At 35.4% G+C, this 18345-nt stretch overlaps 1 protein-coding gene across 6 annotated transcripts in view; it reads right to left on the bottom strand.

The window, feature by feature from the left end:
- Window positions 1-417: 417 nt before the first annotated feature.
- The window catches only part of LOC136035395 (uncharacterized), a 39654-nt gene continuing 21726 nt past the window's right edge, over window positions 418-18345 (bottom strand). For 3 of the 6 annotated variants that reach the window (XR_010619410.1, XR_010619411.1, XM_065717173.1), the window contains 5 exons: window positions 18144-18341; window positions 9811-9984; window positions 6771-6914; window positions 2903-3066; window positions 418-810 (listed from right to left, as the gene is read on the bottom strand). Coding sequence is in view for 4 of the 6 variants with exons in the window: in XM_065717173.1 (XP_065573245.1) it covers window positions 9934-9984; window positions 18144-18341 (249 nt within the window). In the remaining 2 variants the exon portion in view is untranslated. The remainder of the gene's footprint in view (window positions 811-2902; window positions 3067-6770; window positions 6915-9810; window positions 9985-18143; window positions 18342-18345) is intronic. The other 3 variants (XM_065717175.1, XM_065717174.1, XM_065717176.1) reach the window with 3 other exon arrangements.

Below are 18345 nucleotides of genomic sequence, written 5' to 3'. Positions count from 1 at the left end.
TAAAAATATCACCCTAGGTTTATCGAAGGTTTATTTTCTACTTTAGCTTGAAATGGTTGTTTATCAGAAAACAATCTTTGGAGAAACGGTAATTTGATGCTTTCCCATTGAAAGTTAAAAATTAAATTCTCAAATTTGATTGATTATGACATATTCTAGAGACGGTTGGAAAATAAAAATTGTGCTTTTAAAAAAGATATTATTAGCGTCTAGTCTTAGATACATAAAAAAAATGGTGCTTAGCAATAAAATATGAGAATATCGCTATATCGCTATGCTATATCGGGAAAACTAAAGGCCCTCCAAAATGCAATGAGAAAGCCAAAAAAGGTTCATATACAGCAATAGGTAATACAAGAATGTAGAGTTACATAGAAACTATCAATAGAAGAAAAGTACATGAAAAACTCGGAACACTTATGGTAAGTCTCATTTGTTTATTAAGATAAAAGATTTATAATTCAGTCAAAACTACTATATTTCAAATGTTTGTGAACAACAGCACTAATTTTGCTCATCAGAGCTCTCCATGAAAGTCATGGTTTTTATAAATAACTTTTTTTATATTTTTTTTATCACCCGAGTTTATGATAAAACTATCATTCAGTAGATCTGCAGCACTTGGTCGTCCATTAGGATCTGTAATAAAACACTTTTTGATGAGTTCTTTGAAATCCATCGGGTAAATATTCTCCACCTCCTTTCAAATATAACATATGGTAGTTAACTCACTCGTTTGTCTTGTCCATGAAAGGGTGTTTGGCCCGTTGCTAACTCATATGCTGTTATTCCTAGCGACCATATATCTACCTGAAAATATACTGAAAATTGTATATCTATTTTGCAATTCCCTGAAGTCTTTACCTTCATTGCAATAAAGATTTAGAGAATAGGATTGACAATGTATATTTTGGCTCAACATAATAAATGTAGGCTTGGAATATTAGATATTGGTTTTGACAGAGGATAGAACACAACTCTGCTTAATTTCTGATTTAATACAAAACCAGTTGCTAACCTCATTTCCCAACTTAACCGCAGCAGTATTATTTTCGTACATAGCACAAATCACTTTAATGTATTTGTCTGGTATACCACATAAGGATAAGACCTTTGCTAACGCTCTTCTATCAACAGAACCGAAAGCTTACTCATAATCGATAAAACTGAGGACTAAAGGGGTTTGACAACGAAGGGACTTCTCAGTTATTAACCTAATAGTGAAAGCTTGGTTGAGACATCCTCTACCTTTCTAAAACCGCTCTGTTCTTCCCTTAAAACTTTGTCTTATATGGATCACTATCATGGACTTTGTCTTAAGGGTGCTAAAATAGGTTTGAAAATTAATATTAAGAAGATTAAGTTACTAAGGCTAGGAATAAGTAAAGATGAAAAGATGACGTTGGGTGACGAAAAGATTGATCAGGTGGGCAGCTTCACTTACCTTTGTAGTATTATTAGTAATGACGGTTGGAGCAGTGAAGATGTTAAAAGAAGAATAGCTAAGGCTCAGGGTGTTTTTTCACAGTTAAAAAAAAGTTTGGAAGACTAGAAAGATGAGTCTGCAAACCAAGATTAGAATACTGGAAGCTAGAGTGATGACAGTGGTCAAAACATGCTCTGAAGCATTGGCGCTCCGAAAGGCGGACGAAAATTAACTAGATGTTTTCCAGAGAAATTGCCTACGGATTGTTCTGGGTGCCCGGCTGACTGACTGTATTACAAACAGTAGGTTGTACGAAAAGTGTGGTTCACTCCCGCTTTCTAGGGCTATAATGAAAGAAAGGTTGAGATGGCTAGGCCACGTTCTGCGGATGAAAGATGACAGATAGCCGAAAATTGTCCTTTTTGGCCAACTGTCTGGGGCTACACGGAACGCAGGTCGTCCTCATCTGGGTTGGGAGGATGTCATAAATAAAGATTTAAAGGAAATGTATTTATCAAAATAGTAAATGAAAATACATTTTATGCACAGGAAGTTTTAGTGGCAAAATGCAAAAATACACTGAAACCTGGTGCTATACCTTCGTCTGAGATGTTCTTTTTTTTTCAAGCAACATCGATTAGTTTTTGCGGAGGCCACAAAGCGATTTCATTACCAATGGTAATATTTGTTCCAGGTCTGGGCCGTCTCCAGGATATTTATTCGGGGGGGGGGGGGTCAAAGAAAAGCTTTAAAAGCACATCAAAATGTGTTTTATTCAAATATACCTATCAGTCGTGATAGGGATAGATGTCTCAAAGGGAGCGTTTTAGAGCAAAAAATTTCGAACTATCATTGAGATTTTAGAACATTACAGATTTATTTCTAAGAAGAGATGTGGGTGGAGTTAGGAATTGATCTATGATCCCGCTTGATTTCTGGGATTATATCTTGTCTACGGTGATATTATGAAAGTTAAGAGTAACATTAAATCCCAATATAATGTAATCCCCACAGGAGGGAGCTGCTTCCTGCTCATTCCCAATCTCTCCCTTGTGATCGTAGAAACTTTGAAGAATGCTAGCTCGATTGGCTATTGAGAGCTTTAATCCTTTTTCGAAGTAGAAAGAAATTGGAGAGTAACGAGCCCCTGTCTTGGAGTTGTCTATATGCGATGGGGTGTTAGCAAAAAAATTTCGAACTATCATTGAGATTTTAGAACATGGCAGATTTATTTTTAAGAAAGGATGGGGGCGGAGTTAGAAATTGATCTATGATCCCGCTTGATTTCTGGGATTATATCTTGTCTACGGCTATATTATGAAAGTTAAGAGTAACATTAAACCCCAATATAATGTAATCTGCATAGGAGGGGGCTGCTTCTTCCTCATTCCCAAGTTCTCCCTTGTAGTTGCCCTTGCTCCAGGTCTTAAAACTGTGTTAACAGAACATTTACTAATCAAGACAATCAATAAATACCTTTTTGTTGTAGAAAGAATGTTCCAGTTGTTCGGGTGACATCCATAATTCGGTGCCATAATTTGAGTCTCGACCGTAGATCCATTGACTATTGGGGATTTCGATGATGCCTCCAAAATCAGTAGTTTTGACATCTCCGTTCCTCCCAATTAATATGTTGGCCGCTAAAAGTAAAAACAGGTAATTTTGCTTTAAATTTTCGAAAATTGTAAGTAATTATTTACCAATTGTGTTTCAGAGCTCAACAAACAAAGACTCTAGGTTAATTATATACTGTGCACAAAAACCAGGAGTACTGGAAAAAATATACTGGCTAAAGGAAATTGCTTTTTTTTTAAGTATCTTTCTTTTTGTATTAATTATACCAAATTTTTTAGTAAAAGAAAATTGATCTCTAATCCTTTTATTATCTTTTAAAATGGACTTTGTTTTAGCCTAGGTTGCATTTTTTGTATACAAGTCAACCCAAAACTCAGAAACTAAGAGCAGCAAGTAGTGAAATTTGTTAGTTTATTTTCCAAAACGTTATCTATTTCAGGGTTTCCACTTTGACGGATTTTTCCGTCAAAAACGGACTTTTTGTGCCTTCGTCGGATGAGAGTTTGATCTGTCGGATTTCCGGATTTTTGACGGATTTTCAAAGTTCTTACGTAAGAATTTAAATTAGTTGCTTTTATTCTCAAATCACACTGATCTTTCCTGAGCATCAATCTTAACTTTTGTTTCTTGGTTATTTTCCGTTCCGACTATTTTTCAACCAGGTTTGATTCACAGCCAGACTAATTAGCTCGCCTACTCCAGTCCAGAAACCGGTTTGGGGTTAACACCATCAAGTGTTAACACATGATCCTCTTGTCGATTAGCCGTGAGCTATGCAGTGAGTCAGGTTAGGTTGATTCCCACGATTTATTTATACCGGGCTCCCGGTAATACAGAGTCCGGGTCGGGGAGACAGAGTTAGTACTGTATTATATTAAAGCGGGGAAGCTATTGGAAACTGAGGAAGCATTTTGTTGCATACGTTGATACGATACGCGGTTAGTAAATAGGCTACTTCAGGAAATTCAATAAAAAAAAAACAAGTTTTTTAACTGAAAGTTAGGAGCGGCATTAAAACTTAAAACGAACAGAAATCACTTCGTATATGAAAGGGGCCGCTCCCTCATTAACACCCCGCTCTTTACGCTAAAGTTTGACTTTTTCTCAACTCTACTTTTTAAAACAGTAAAAAACTTTAGCACAAAGAGCTGGGCGGTAATGAGGGAGCAGCCCCTTTCATATACGAAGTAATTCCTGTTCGTTTTAATGTCGCTCCTTACTTTTAGTTAAAAAAAACCTTGTTCTTTTTATTTTATTTCTAAACATTTTTGAATTAATGCATATTTAGATTTTGGCACTCCGCAGATGAATAATAAACGAAATTTGCACTTTCGTTTGGCTCAAAGACTTTCTCATAGTTTTGACCGAATGATTTTGAGAAAAAAAGGAGCGAGGGAGGAGGCCTAGCTGCCCTCCAATTTTTTGTTTACTTAAAAAGGCAACTAGAACTTGTATTTTTTTTTACGAACGTTTTTATTAGTAAAAGATATGCGTAACTTACAAATTAGCTTGCGTAATGAACTTCTGCATTCGCATGTTTTTATTATGTATATGAGGGGGTTCATTCCCACGCCAGTACCTCGCTCTTTACACTAAAGCTTTAATTGTGTCCTTACTGATTCGTATGTAAGACTTCTCCTTATTTTTCCCACCAAGTTTCATCCCGATCCCTCCAATCTAAGCATTTTCAATGATTTTTGGTTCCCCCACCCCAAACTTCCCCCAATGTCACCAGATCCGGTCAGAATTTAAAATAAGAGCTTTGAGACACGATATCCTTCTAAATATCAAATTTCATTGAGATCCAATCACCCGTTCGTAAGTTAAAAATACTTAAATTACTACTAATTCGTCAGTTGAAAATGTTTTCTTTACCTATCATCAATACCAACGGATTGCACTAAATTGCAAATGGCATCAAGACCGAATCAAGAGAACAGAAGTGGAGAAAGAAGTTCCTGGCGATAGTTTTTGGTTAATTAAGTGGAGGTTGTATAGCATATGATGTTATTTGTGAGTAAGGCCTTTTTTGCATGTCATCACTTGGTCTCATTGAGTAATTTCTCTATTAACCAAAAAGTCTTGAGCGAAAGGGTATTCCTCTGAAGCTGATATTAGAATTCTCTATGCTTAAGGCCCATATCATGTCAGTTTTTGTTTGCTCTCTTGATCCATGTCCAAACCATTTTGACTGGCAAACCAATAGCTGTATTTTTGGCACTTGCTCATCAGGCATCAGAACTGACAAAAAGTTGGTCATGAACCTCAGTGGAAAGGATTTTTCAATCCAGTGCATGGATTACATCCACTCAGGCCATAATGAGATAGATATGAAATAAACAGAACATGCGATTCATAATATAATCCTTTATCTGCATACAATAATCATTTCACATAATTCAGAAAATTCTGGAATTTTCAGTTACCAGAATTTGGAAAGCCTGATTCCGTTTTAATTTTCAGCTTTCTTGGAATTTGGAGTCTAGCCCACCCCACCTACTACCCTATAGTCCGGCCCCAAATCCCTTCGCCTCCCCAAAAAGCCTGATTTATAGAATCTAGAGGATGTACGTAATCCCATCAGTGATATATCTTCTAAATTTAATACAGGCGCAGTTTAGTATCCCCTGATAAAAACAACTTGTTTTTAATTGTATATTATTCGCTTAATTGCGCAATAATCATTCAGTCAATAATAAGATATTGTCTAGTAGAAATAGGATACAAACAAATAACTTTTTACTGTATATTCGGGTTCTATTAGCAGGGCCTCTGTATCCTTTACTAAATTTTGAGTTGTTTACAACATTATTGTTGCATTATACAAACAGAAAAAACGGGCTTCTAAATCTGCTCCAAAATTACTAAGACCAAACTTGTTGAAAAAGCAAGCTGAAGGGAAAAAAGATCTCCCATACCGCCTTTTCTACAAAAGGAAATTTATATTGCACCATTACGAACAACAATCACGCAAGGAATTTTAATTTGTACAAGATCCAGAGTAAGTCCGTGACAAACCCCCAACCCTCGCACTGTCAAAACAAACTTTTTAGGAGAAATATAGCCATGTTGCATCTTGTTTGAAGCTGAATCTTGCAATGGTTTTCAATTTATGTTGTTGGAGGACCGAAGTAGGAAATTGGCCTCTCTGACACCACCTATCCCCCTCTTCTCGCCATCAACTTTACAGTAGAAAGCTGCAATAAAAAGGACATAAACAATATGAATGAAAATCTTAGACACCAAAAAGTGTCTTTTAAGCTCTAGTTTTTACCTAGTTTCATAATGATGACTCCGCCAGTCTTTGAATATTCTCCCAAAGGCTTGACAACCCCTTTCTCATTTCCAGCAATACAGATCGCATTCTACTCGAAAGCCATTATTCTACTTTTAACACGATCTTAAAGCAAGTATGGAAGTGAAATAATAGAAAACACTATCTTGTAGGAAGATTCTGGCTCATGACCCCCCCCCCAACAAAATATTGCAAAAATTTCTATTTCAACCCCCCCCCCCTCCTCCTAGAAATAGGGTCTTATGTATGTGCATGTTCCAGGCGTATTGGTCAGTTGTTCGTCTTCTTGAAGAAGACAAAGGAATTAAAAGACCCAACAAAGTGATTGAGAGAATCAGAAATAATTCAAGTCAGAGAGCTATGTTACAATAAATAAGTTGTCACCTGCTAAGATTAAAAAAAAAAAAAAAAAAAAAAAAAAAAAAAAAAAAAAAAAAAAAAAAAAAAAAAAAAACGAGACTAGGAGGTACTAACCGTACGTTAATTAGCCAATCGCTTGATTTGACTATCTGCAGAGGATCCTCAAAATTCTGACTTGGGAGCTTAACTAAAGGGCCACGCATATTTCTTTCTCCTTCCTGAGCCTGGATTCTGGCGGCAAGTCGAGCTGGCTTATCCCTAAGAAGAAATAAAAATCATCAGATTTTAAACATTAAATAAACAAAATAAAAATCGTTATAAAAATGTACTACTTAAAGACTTACTTAATGCAAAGGAAGGAAAATTTAAGACAAAGTGATTGAAATAAATGAAACATATTACTTTAGGATACTGGGAAGCAAAACAATAACCCTGTAGAAACGAGGCACATTTTTTCTGAACTAAAGAAAGAAGAAAAAAAGAACCATTATTCTATTCCTGAGATTTTACGACAGCTAAAAATTTATATACTGAACAACTTATAAAAATCAGTAAACTTTATGATCTGTAACTTAATTTGTAACTTATTCTGTAAATCTGTAAACTTAATCTAATATTTAGGCATTTTTGCTAGATCACTGTGATTTTCTTTTATCTATATAAAGAAATATTATACACTTGGAACTGAGAGAGAGAGGGCACCTTGGTATACCCCCTCCTGCCTTTATGTGGTTGTCTATATCATTTTTAGACATCTTTTGGAAGACGTCATTGTAATCAGTACGGTAACCGTCCTGAGTCTTGATAATTTCTAAATTGGCTCTATTACAAACTGTGTAACCTATATAGGAATTTGTTTTGTTAAGAATAATTTGTTAACTATGTCTGAGTCACAAATCTAAAATTGGTATTTTCAAGGGAAGAGGATTTTAGCCAGAAAAGAAGGGAACAACATTTCCGCCCAAGATCACAACTATAGTCCACCAAATAAATTCAAGCAATTTGCCAGGCCTACGGTAATGGGGCCTCATATATTAATAGTAATGCAGACTTTAGAAATTAAATCTAATAATATTGCTGACAATGCAATTTAATTTATTCAATAACCGGGATACATTACATTTTTTTAAGCTTTGGTTTTCATTTGTCCTCCCTGTGCTAGGTAATCCCTTTTATTTAGGTGTCCATAATCGTGCGAACCATAACAATGATTCCTTTTTCAACTACTCAACTTCTGAATCTGCTTTTCAAAGAATTGAAAATGTAAATGGGTTTTCTAAGAGCATTCCTAAATTCCTAATGATTAAAAAATCAGTCTTGGCTCAATTCTAGAGGAAACGATTGGCTAGCAGTGATACTTGATAGTGAATGTCCTAAAATTACTACTACGACTAACAGCTCACTGCATCGCCAAGCTACCTGAGTCCAACGCTGCAACGCATGCTTTTCCCCCATAAAGGCTCTTTTTTCACAACGTCCCAAACACCTCATATTTCACTTAATTCTTTCCCTACGGTATCTTCCCACCACATTCAGGAACGACTTGCTTTTCGTTTGCCCCTAGACGATTCATGGACAAGAACAACATTTGGCAATCTGTCATTCTTCATCTGCAGAACGTGTCCTAGCCATCTTAACCTTTCCCTCTTTATAGCCCTAGAATGCGGAACTGAACCACATTTTTCGTGCAGCTTACTGTTAGGAGGTGACCTAAAGCTTGACACTTAAAGACAATATTATAATTTCTGAGGCAACCAGAATTCTAAATCTTAGTTTAATATCTTTAGATGGTGCGCTGACGGAAACGTTTTTTTTTTGTTTACTGAAAGGGATGTATGCAATTTAGTTATTATTAAACAGAAAAAAGAACAAAAAGAATGCTGATCATATTTCTAGCCGGACTACATCTTGCAACAGCATGCAGTTGCCATGGACGAACTGGAGCTAGTTGGTTCTCTCTAGAGCAATTGAGGATCTTTTAGCAGTGACAACCAGACCCATCATTTTAATTATAACCATTTTTTTATATATACTGCATAAATACTAGGGACGAACATGCTACTTCAGGGCGGTCCTCTGAAATGGATGATTTATTTAAAATTAAGCTCGGGTCTAGTGTTCTTAGACATGTTGAATTTCGAGGCATATTTTTCACCACAATTGCATGTCTTTTTGAGAATCTTTCGTTGTTTTCAAATATTGTACAATTTTTCTTGCGCTAGTAACTTGATGGATAAATCCAAAATTAATAAATTTCCATTAAACAAAAAAAAAAAAAAATCCATTGACAGGATACGCAAATATGAAAACTGTTAAGGAAGTGTCTTACATCTCAGAATAAGAAAAGAAACCACACATTGTCGATTACACACATTTGAACAATAGATTTTTAAACTTCAGCTCAACAGAGTCTCTGTTTAAAGTGACAGATTTCTCACAACGATGCTGCATCAATTTATAAATACCTACTTTCGCAAGTTTTTAACATCCGAGACTGCGACCAAATTTTGTTTTTCGCATTTAAGGGCTTCTTCACTCAGTATTCATTTAAGCCAATAAGGAGTCAAAAACGCCAACTACCTTGGTCCAAAAGAAATTTAACTTGATCCTCTGTTTCTGGCACTGGTAAATATTTCTTAGGTTTTCTGTCAGAACTTCTGTATCCCCAATCCAAAGACTTCTTATTGCAAATGATAAGTACCACAAACTTCTTCCTATCAAAATTTAATGCACACTGAGTGGGAGGAAGGGGGACACTCGGACACTAATCCAAACCACCCACAGTAGCATCAAAAAAAATTGGCTAAGGTTTTATGCGTTTAAATTTTCCACAGCAAGAATCAGTAAGCAGGTGCAACGTAGTGACAAGTGTCTCAGTAGTTAATAGTTTTTACTGCGTATTGTAAAGTGTAGTAAAAAGTATTTCAATTTATAGTTTAATATTATTGCTTTAAAATACATATAACATAGATTTTTTTTTTACTTTGTTTCTATTTATCTGAAAATGAAAACTGCTTTTTGAAAAGCCCATTTAATAAGCAATAGGACTGTGTAGAACGTGTTTTGTTTTTTGTCGTTTCATTCCTGTGGTCAAGGCATCTGAAATGGCTGATGTGCAACAAATCCTTTTCGTAATTTCAAAACCACAATTTACCCAACTGTTGAACCTTCATCCAGATAAATTAACAGCCAGTGTTGACAGGAAAAAAAATTACCCAGCTTGAGGGCGATGAGAGAAGGCATTCATCTCGCTTAAACGTCCCAATAGATTGCAGTCCTATAGCAGCTGAGATCCACGAGAGGTCATTGCCATTCGAGTAAAAAATGACTGCAAAAAAAATGAACCATCCAATTAAAAAAAAAAAAGCGCAAAGAAATTGATTGATTTTCTTCTAATGACGCTAAAGGCTCTTACAAATTGCTATTCGAACGAAATTAGCTATTTTTTCTGATAGTGAAAATTTTTAAGGTACATGTTTCAGGCATGTTACCACAGCTGAGCTAATGGCCTCATAGGTGCTTAGGTTCTGAGCTAGTACTTGCACGGAGCTATTGTGGGGCTAATTCTAAATACAGCCGGAAAAGTATAACTGATAAAAAATTTTAAGCCTCAATATCACGTAGCCTCTCCCTCTAGCATATAAAAGTAAATTAAAGAAAACTCTAAAGCTTTTAAATTCAAGTTATAGGTCATAAATTAAGGGCAACTTTGTATTCCCTAAGTATATGCAAGCCCTTAACGGTCCTTTGTAAAATATCCTTTCACTGTGATCACCTTAAAAAGTAAACGAATGCAAATTTTGTTACCACGAATTGTTTGAAATATTAAAAATAAAATAAAATAACAAATCAACAATAACAATGATGCAGAAACTTTACATCATAGGTCAAAATATATATTCTTGCAAATTGTAACCTTTTACTTGCAAAATCCTCTGAGTAGAGGGACCCATGAGCTTTGTTTGGGGAGACATAAGTTCAGGAGATATGTATTCAATTGGATACTCAGAGGACAGTTTATGTTGCTCTAACAACATCAGCTTCTCCAACACCGTAAGTCTTGGTAAACCGATTCCTAGTATTTTAGGTCCGAATTATAATATTTGTTCGAAGTTTGAACCTCTTTTTTACCGTGCGAACCTTAAGAATAGAAAAAGAAAGAAGGCACAAGATTAAAAACATCTATTTGTAGTCATATTTGACTTGTAAATCTGTTTCTGAAGGTTCCATAATCTCAGCACAAAAAATAAATCTGAAAAAGGTCAGTACCCTGTGTAAAGGAGAAGGGGGAGGGAAGGTACGGAGTCAAGAGATTGAAAATTTTCTGAGCACCCATTACTAAAAGTTCAATTCACCTAGCCCAACCATTTTTGAAGTTACAAAAAGCCACCAACCTAGAAAAATTAAAATTTTTATAGCGTTTTCTGATAAATTAAACCTAAAGTGAATAAAAATATAGTCCTATTACCATATTAGTAAAACTAAAAGTTTTACTTAAATTACTAGGTTTTGTTAAAAGTTTTTCATATAAATTACTATGAATAAATGTAGAAGAAAGTTAGATCATGTTTAAATGAAATGAATAACTAAATAAAAATAAAGATTGCAGATGGATGAAAAAAATGAGTCTCAAACGCCTTGACATTCAAATAGAAAATCAGGTCAAACTTAAAACGATCAGAAATTGTCAAATCGTTTATCGTGACGAACTCTCAGTAAGGGACGACTCGGCCCAAATGAAACTGAATATAAAAAGATATTGACAGAAGTAATACATCAAGTGAATCAACTTTTTTATGATGATTAATTTTAAAAATATTCCACAAGACAAGCTTTTATATAGTTAAAGTTAATTTTACAAAGTTAAAGTTATAAAGTTAAAGTTAATGAGGAAAATGAATTTAAATAATCTTTTAAGCATAAAACTACCACAAATCAATATGAATAGATAAATAAAAATCAAAATCACCAGAAATTACAATCAATACCCGAGTCAAACTAAAAAAAAAGTAAAATTTTGCGTAATAAGGCCGATAGCCCCTATGAATCTTAAGACCAGAACATAATTTGCGCTTCAAAGAAATAAACAAAAACAAATAACCGTGAATTGTCAGTTAAATTAATATATACTGACTTTTGTGTAAAGGTTTTTGATAAAAAAAAAAATTATGAAAATAAAAAAGGTGAAAATATTTCAAATGTTTGCATTTCAAGAAACTACAAGGTGTGGAAGGGGGTATCCATACTCCGATCAAAAAGTCTTAAAAGGTGCACTAGAACTTCTGATCACGAATCCAATGAGCCCCCAGCGAAGTTATCTCCTTGAGGTATATAAGGCATATCCTTATATACCTCAAGGGCATAACTTGCAATTCTTGCCCTAAGGTATGGAGGGGGAGGCTACCATCCTCAGAGACATAATTTCTGGACCTTAAATTACATTAAGAAAAATAGCTATCTCAAAATTTTTATTGGACATGTCTGAGGAAATGGTGGGCATAGGAAAGGGGCTAGAAAATACGAGGTATGGAAGGGGAGTATCCACACTCCGATCAGTCTGAGTCTTATAAAAGGGTACTACAATTTCTGATTGCGAATCCAAAGAGCTCTCACCGATGTTTATACAATTACCCTTTCTGTATCTGGCTTATATACCCAGAGGGGATAACTTAAGACTCTTACCTTGAGGGCATTGGTGGGGTTGCCATCCTCAGATACATAAATTCCGGACTTTACAATTACATTAAACAAAATGACTCAACATTTTTATTGGATTTGTTTGAGGAATTGGTGGACATGGGAAGGCTTAGTTGCTCTCCAATCATCTTCGACTATTAAAAAGGGGCTCTGGCCCGTTCAGTTTTCCATCAAATGACCTATTCAAAGTTTCTGCGACAACATTTGACCATCTCAAAAATAAAATCAGATGCATTTCGGAAATTATGAGGCGTGGGGGTGGCATCCACCCTTTGATCATTATGAATCTTAAAGAGAGCCCTTAGATTTGTGATTATCAATTCTATTTTCTCCCTCCAGAGGTTATACGATCACTCTTTTTATATATACATTTTATACCCCAGTGCTTAACTTACAACCATTGCCCTGAGGTTAGTGATGGGTTTTCATCCTTTATTATATAATTCCAAGACCCTTCAATTACTTTGGACAGAATCGCAATATAAAATTTTCATTGGATGTATTTGGGGAGATGTCGGGTGCCAGAGGAGGGTTAGTTGCCCTCCAATCATTTTTGACAAATTAAAATGGCACTGGATCGATCAATTTCCAATTGGATGAGCTGTTTTGAAAATTTTTGACAACAATTAGCCAGCTCAAAATTCTTATCAGAAGCAATTTGGGATTATATGAAGTATGTGTGTGTGTGGGGGGGGGGGGTGAGGTATTTACCCTCTGATCACTTTGAATCTTAAAAAGGCACTATACCCTCTTTTTGCCCATCTAGTGAGCCTCTTCCGAAGTTTATTCAAATACCTTTTATATCTAAACCTCATATGCCCCAAGCGCATATCTTACAACTTTTGCCCTGAGGGGCCTGGGGGTTGTCTTCCTCTAAGACATAATTTCTTGACTTTCAATTATCTTAAACAAAATGGCTAAATACCAATTTGAGTTTGATGGGTTTGAGGAAATGGTGGGTTTGGAATGGGCCTTAGTTGCACTCCAATCACTTTCGACAATTAAAAAGTCTCTAGCCCTTTCAATTTTCATTCTAAAAAGCTCTTTTTGAAGTTTTCAAGACAAAAATGGCCATCTCAATTGTCTAGCAGATACCTTTCGAGAAAATATGAAGTACTGGGGGCATCCCCTTCTAATCACTCTGAATTTCAAAAAGGAAACTAGAACTTTTAATTTCCAATCGAGCCCCGTCCGAAGTTAATACGGCAATCCTTTAAATATATACTTTATGTGCCCCCAGGGCATAGCTTACACTTGAGGGCTTTAGAGGTTTTGTCATTCCTAAAGACATAATTCCTGGACCCATCAATTACGTTGAACTGATTGGCTATCTTAAAATTTCTATTGAATGAGTTTGAGGAAATGGTGGGCTTGAGACGGGCGTTATTTACATACACTCCAATCACTTTTGACAACCAAAAAAAAGTAATAATCATTTCAATTCCTAAACAAATGATCATTTTGAAGTTTTTACGACAACTAAAGGCCATCTCTGAATTTCTATGATACACATTTCAGCAAAATGCAAGGTGTCAGAAAGGGGGGGGGGGTGGGGTCCACTCTCTGATCACTCTGGATTCTTAAAAGGGCACTAGAATATATTATTTCCAATCATATAAGTCTATTCCTAGGTTTTTAAGATCATCCTTTCAATATATACTTTACGTGTCTCGAGGGCATAGCTTATAACCCTTGGCTTGGGGGCTTTGTGGGTTGTCAATCTTAAAAACATCATTTCCAGAACTTTCAATTACATTGAGCACAATTGCTATCGCAAAATTTTGATTCAATGTTTCAGGGGAAATTGTGGGTGTGGGAGGAGGCTGATTGCCCTCCAGTCAATTTTGAGGATTAAAAAGGGCACTACTCGTTTCAATTTTCAATTGAATGAGATTTTTTCGAAGTTTTTACGACAAAAACTGGGCATTCTAAAATTTCTACCTGACACCCTTTGGCAAAATGCAGCGTGTCTGGGGGAGGGGGTTTATCCACCATCCGATTACTCTAAATCTCAAAGATGACACTGAAACTTCTGATTAGCAATCCAATGAGCTGCCTCCTAAGTTTAAACGATCACCCTTTTTGTTTAAACCTTTAATATCCCAAGATATAAATACAACCCTTGCCCTTACGGCTGTGGCGGGGGGGGGGGGGGGTAGTCATCCTAAAAGATATAATTTCCAGATATTTCAACTGTGTAGAACCAAATGGCAATCTCAAAATTTGGATTGAAAGTATTTGGAGATATGATGGATGAGGGGTTAGGTTTGATGCCCTCCAATCGCTTCCGACTATAAAACTGGGCACTAGTCCTTTTTTATACTCCAATGCTCAATTTTCAATCAAATAAGCCTTTTTTGAATTTTCTAAGACAACTCCTTCGATAAAAGGTACCCTGGTCTAAAGAAATAAAAATGATAAATTGTGCCCACGTCACTCTTTACTTAGGCAACTTTGTTGCACTACTTATGATTCTATATATCTAAAATCGACTATTTTTAATGTTGTTCATCAAGCGCTACAAGCCTGAGAATATTTTTATGATTTTTGAATATTTCAAGTGGGTTGAACTTAATGAATATCTCAAAATCTTGATTGAACGCATTCGGGAAAATGGTGGGTGGGGAGAGAGGGGATTTGATACCCTCCAATCACTTTCGACTATAAAAAAAGACCACTAGTCCTTTTAATTTCTAATGGAATGAACCCTTTTTGAAGTTTCTACAACTTCTTCGAAACAAAGTGCCCTGGTCTAAACAAATGCAAATGATAATTTTTGTCCGTATCACGCTTTGATTAGGCAGTATTATTGCGCAGTAAAATGTAGTAATATGGCAGTCTAATTAGGCAGGATGATTCTATATATGCCAAGGTCACTAAGCTTGAGAATATTTGTATGAATTCGAAGGAGATAGACACCCCCAAAAAGTCAACGGGTCAAAGCAGAATCAAAATCATCATTTTTATTTTTACATCTCAATTACTTATCCATTGACATCTTGTATTCGTTCCAGAGCATAGAGGGTTTGGAAACAAAATGCTAAGATTTTCCTGCGCAGGAAGTAGACTATGAACTGTAAAATATCATGACTGAAAAGGAAGTTATTAAGGCTATTTCATTAAATTGGGTGTGTGTTTACTATTTCAGCAACTTTTTTTTCTTTTTTTAAGACCACCAGATTACCATACTGTCTCTGCTATGGACAGCTTCAATTATTCATTCTTCAGGTTTTCTGGAAGGGTAATGACTATGACCATGTTAAGCGCAGGCTAATGAATCTAAGAAACAGGCTAAATAGAATCCTTTAAAAGGTTTCCTGCAGTAGGAGGGACACAGGGCTAGAGAAGGGTAAGCAATTAGCTAAAATACAGATAATAACCAGTGTGAATAAAATAGAAAAATAAGCTTTTTCATCTGATAGTAAGGAGCAACATTAAAGCAGCATTGATTCAGAGTTCAATGAAATAACACCTAGGAGGATTATAAATTGAAATCTAGTTTGAAATTTGAACTTGACCTAGTTTTCGATATTCGTTACCACCGGCCACCATACTCGGCCACCTTTCAAACGGTGATTGTCACTGCTGACCTGGGGTCTGCCCCACTAACAGGTACGATTTTTTTTTTTTTTTTTTGGCAAATGTTGTAAATTACTCTTGAAAAATTTGAGCTACAGATAATGGTAAATTAAGGGAGGGGGTACTAAATTGGTAATTACGCATATACATAAAGTCAAATTTGAGTACAAATCATGTGGCCTATCATAAATGAGGCACCGCACTTTCATTTCCTTTTCAAATTAGTCAGGACCTAAGAATAAAAACATCAAAATATCTCTAAATATGTCTTAGCTGATCTACTCTGAAACAATATCATGAAGTCTAAAAATATCATAGCTTACCAGGAGATATTTACCCTTCCAAAATTCACCTTTAAAGCTTTAAATTAACCCTAGACACTACTAGGTGGCCGAATGGCCTGTAAAGGATAATTATGTTATTCGATGCGTCATTCAATTGTCTTACCAATAATGATAGTTGCTACCGTTGCAATTGCATTTCACCCTCCCTCCTCCTGACGAATAGATCAAAAATTAAATTCGTGAATTTTTGTTCACTGATATTAAGAACTAACTTTAGCTCAGACACAGGTACCAAAAAAATATTGGAGGCCAAAATAATTGCTGTTGCTATTAAAACTTGAAATGAACAGAAATTAATCCGTATATGAAAGGAGCTGTTCCCTCGTCAACGCCTCGCTCTTTGTGTTAAAGTTTGACTCTTGTTCTCAACTCTACTTTTTATAATTGTAAAAAACTTTAGCGTAAAGAGTGGGGTGCTGAGGCGGGAGAGGCCCCTTTCATATGCGGAGTAATTTCCGTTTTTTTTAAGTTTTAATGTCACTCCTTACTTTCAGTTCAAAAAACTTGTTTTTTATTTAATTTCTGAACGTTTTTGAATTAATGTGTGTTTTGATTTTGGCTCTCCGCACATGAAAAAGTCTGTAATTTGCAGCCCCCCCCCTGGGGACTGATGTGGATTAGGTCGTCCCCTAAGACATAGTTTTTAGGTTTGTTGACTGTGCTGAATAAAATGGTTATTTCAAAATTTTGATCCAGTGACTGTGGGGAAGAATGAGTGTTAGAGGGGGCTTAGGTGCCCTCCAATTTCAGTCACTTAAAAATGGCACTATAACTTTCAATTTCCGTTAGAAAGTTACGTATATTTTTACTAATAAAAATGTTCGTAAAATAAAAAGTTATCGTTGCCTTTTTAAGTAATCAAAAACTTGAAGACAACTAGGCCTACTCCCCCGTTCCCTTTTACTCAAAATCGTCCTATCAAAACTATGAAAAAGTCATTTAGCCAAAAGAATAAATAAATATTCAAATTTGGTTTTATATATATAAGACTCTGAAGAAAAGAAGAAAAACTCTTGCTCCCAAATCGCCTTTGGAAAGGGAATTACTTATCTTTGTGCCTTTTGGAAAGGGAATCACTTATCTTTGTTGAATATAAACTAAACTAGATCTACGTTGCAAGTGCAACCTGAGGTGTTGCGCTAACATTTGTTCAGCTTCGCCGAACAAGTGTTGCGAGAGAAACACTTTGGTTTTGTTTACTCGGTTTGATTAAAGGCTGCAGTTTTTAATCTGTAAGGATCTTAAAATAAACAAGTCTACTACATGTCTAACCACCGGAACCAAATTGGTCTTACCATCAAATACACTGGAATCAAATAATAGGTACACCAACTTACAGACGGTAAGGTACACACTTACCGTAAAAACCACAAAGGTTAGACCCTTACGATTTTGTAGGAATGAGCTGAAATCAGGGTTCTAGAAAAAAAAAAACACGACAAAACCAAAGTGTTGTTCTCGAAACACAATGATCAAATTGAAAAGAGAAGCTGATACAAAATCTTGAAGCAATAAAAGAGAGTAAATTGAAAACATTTTGGGAGGCATAGTTTTCAAATAGATCAAGTGGCAAACAATTTTTTTTTAAACAATTTCGTATTAAATAAAAGCTGTTATTCTTATTGCAGGAAAACGATACTACGCTGTAAACAGAACTAAAGCCAAAAATGATCTTTTTAAGAAACATTAGCTTGAAGAAAGTTCTTTGGTATAATAATTCTAAAGATTAACAAGCTTCCACTTATCAAATCTCAACCATGTTTGAAAGTTTCAATTTTTTCTGTTCTTTTAAGTTTATTTTTTCTTATGATTTATTTTTTTTATATAAATTTTCAAATTTTTAGATGAATAAAAATAAGCATATTACCATGATAGAAGAATACAAATGAAAATATTTCATGGCCATTACCGACAACTTTTGACAGACCAGAGATATCAATGATTCATATAATCCCGACAAAATGTCTAAAAGGTGCCGAATGTAACCACGTTTGGCGGCGTACGAAGCAACTCGACCAATGGGAGCTTGTGAAATAATAGTGTCCAGCAGAGACAGTGCGAGCATCTAA

Source organism: Artemia franciscana, chromosome 14, assembly GCF_032884065.1.
Source record: "Artemia franciscana chromosome 14, ASM3288406v1, whole genome shotgun sequence".
In the NCBI taxonomy this organism is placed as follows: domain Eukaryota; kingdom Metazoa; phylum Arthropoda; class Branchiopoda; order Anostraca; family Artemiidae; genus Artemia; species Artemia franciscana.
The sequence above is the reverse complement of the archived record's forward strand: the minus strand, read 5'-3'. Positions and strand labels throughout refer to the sequence as shown.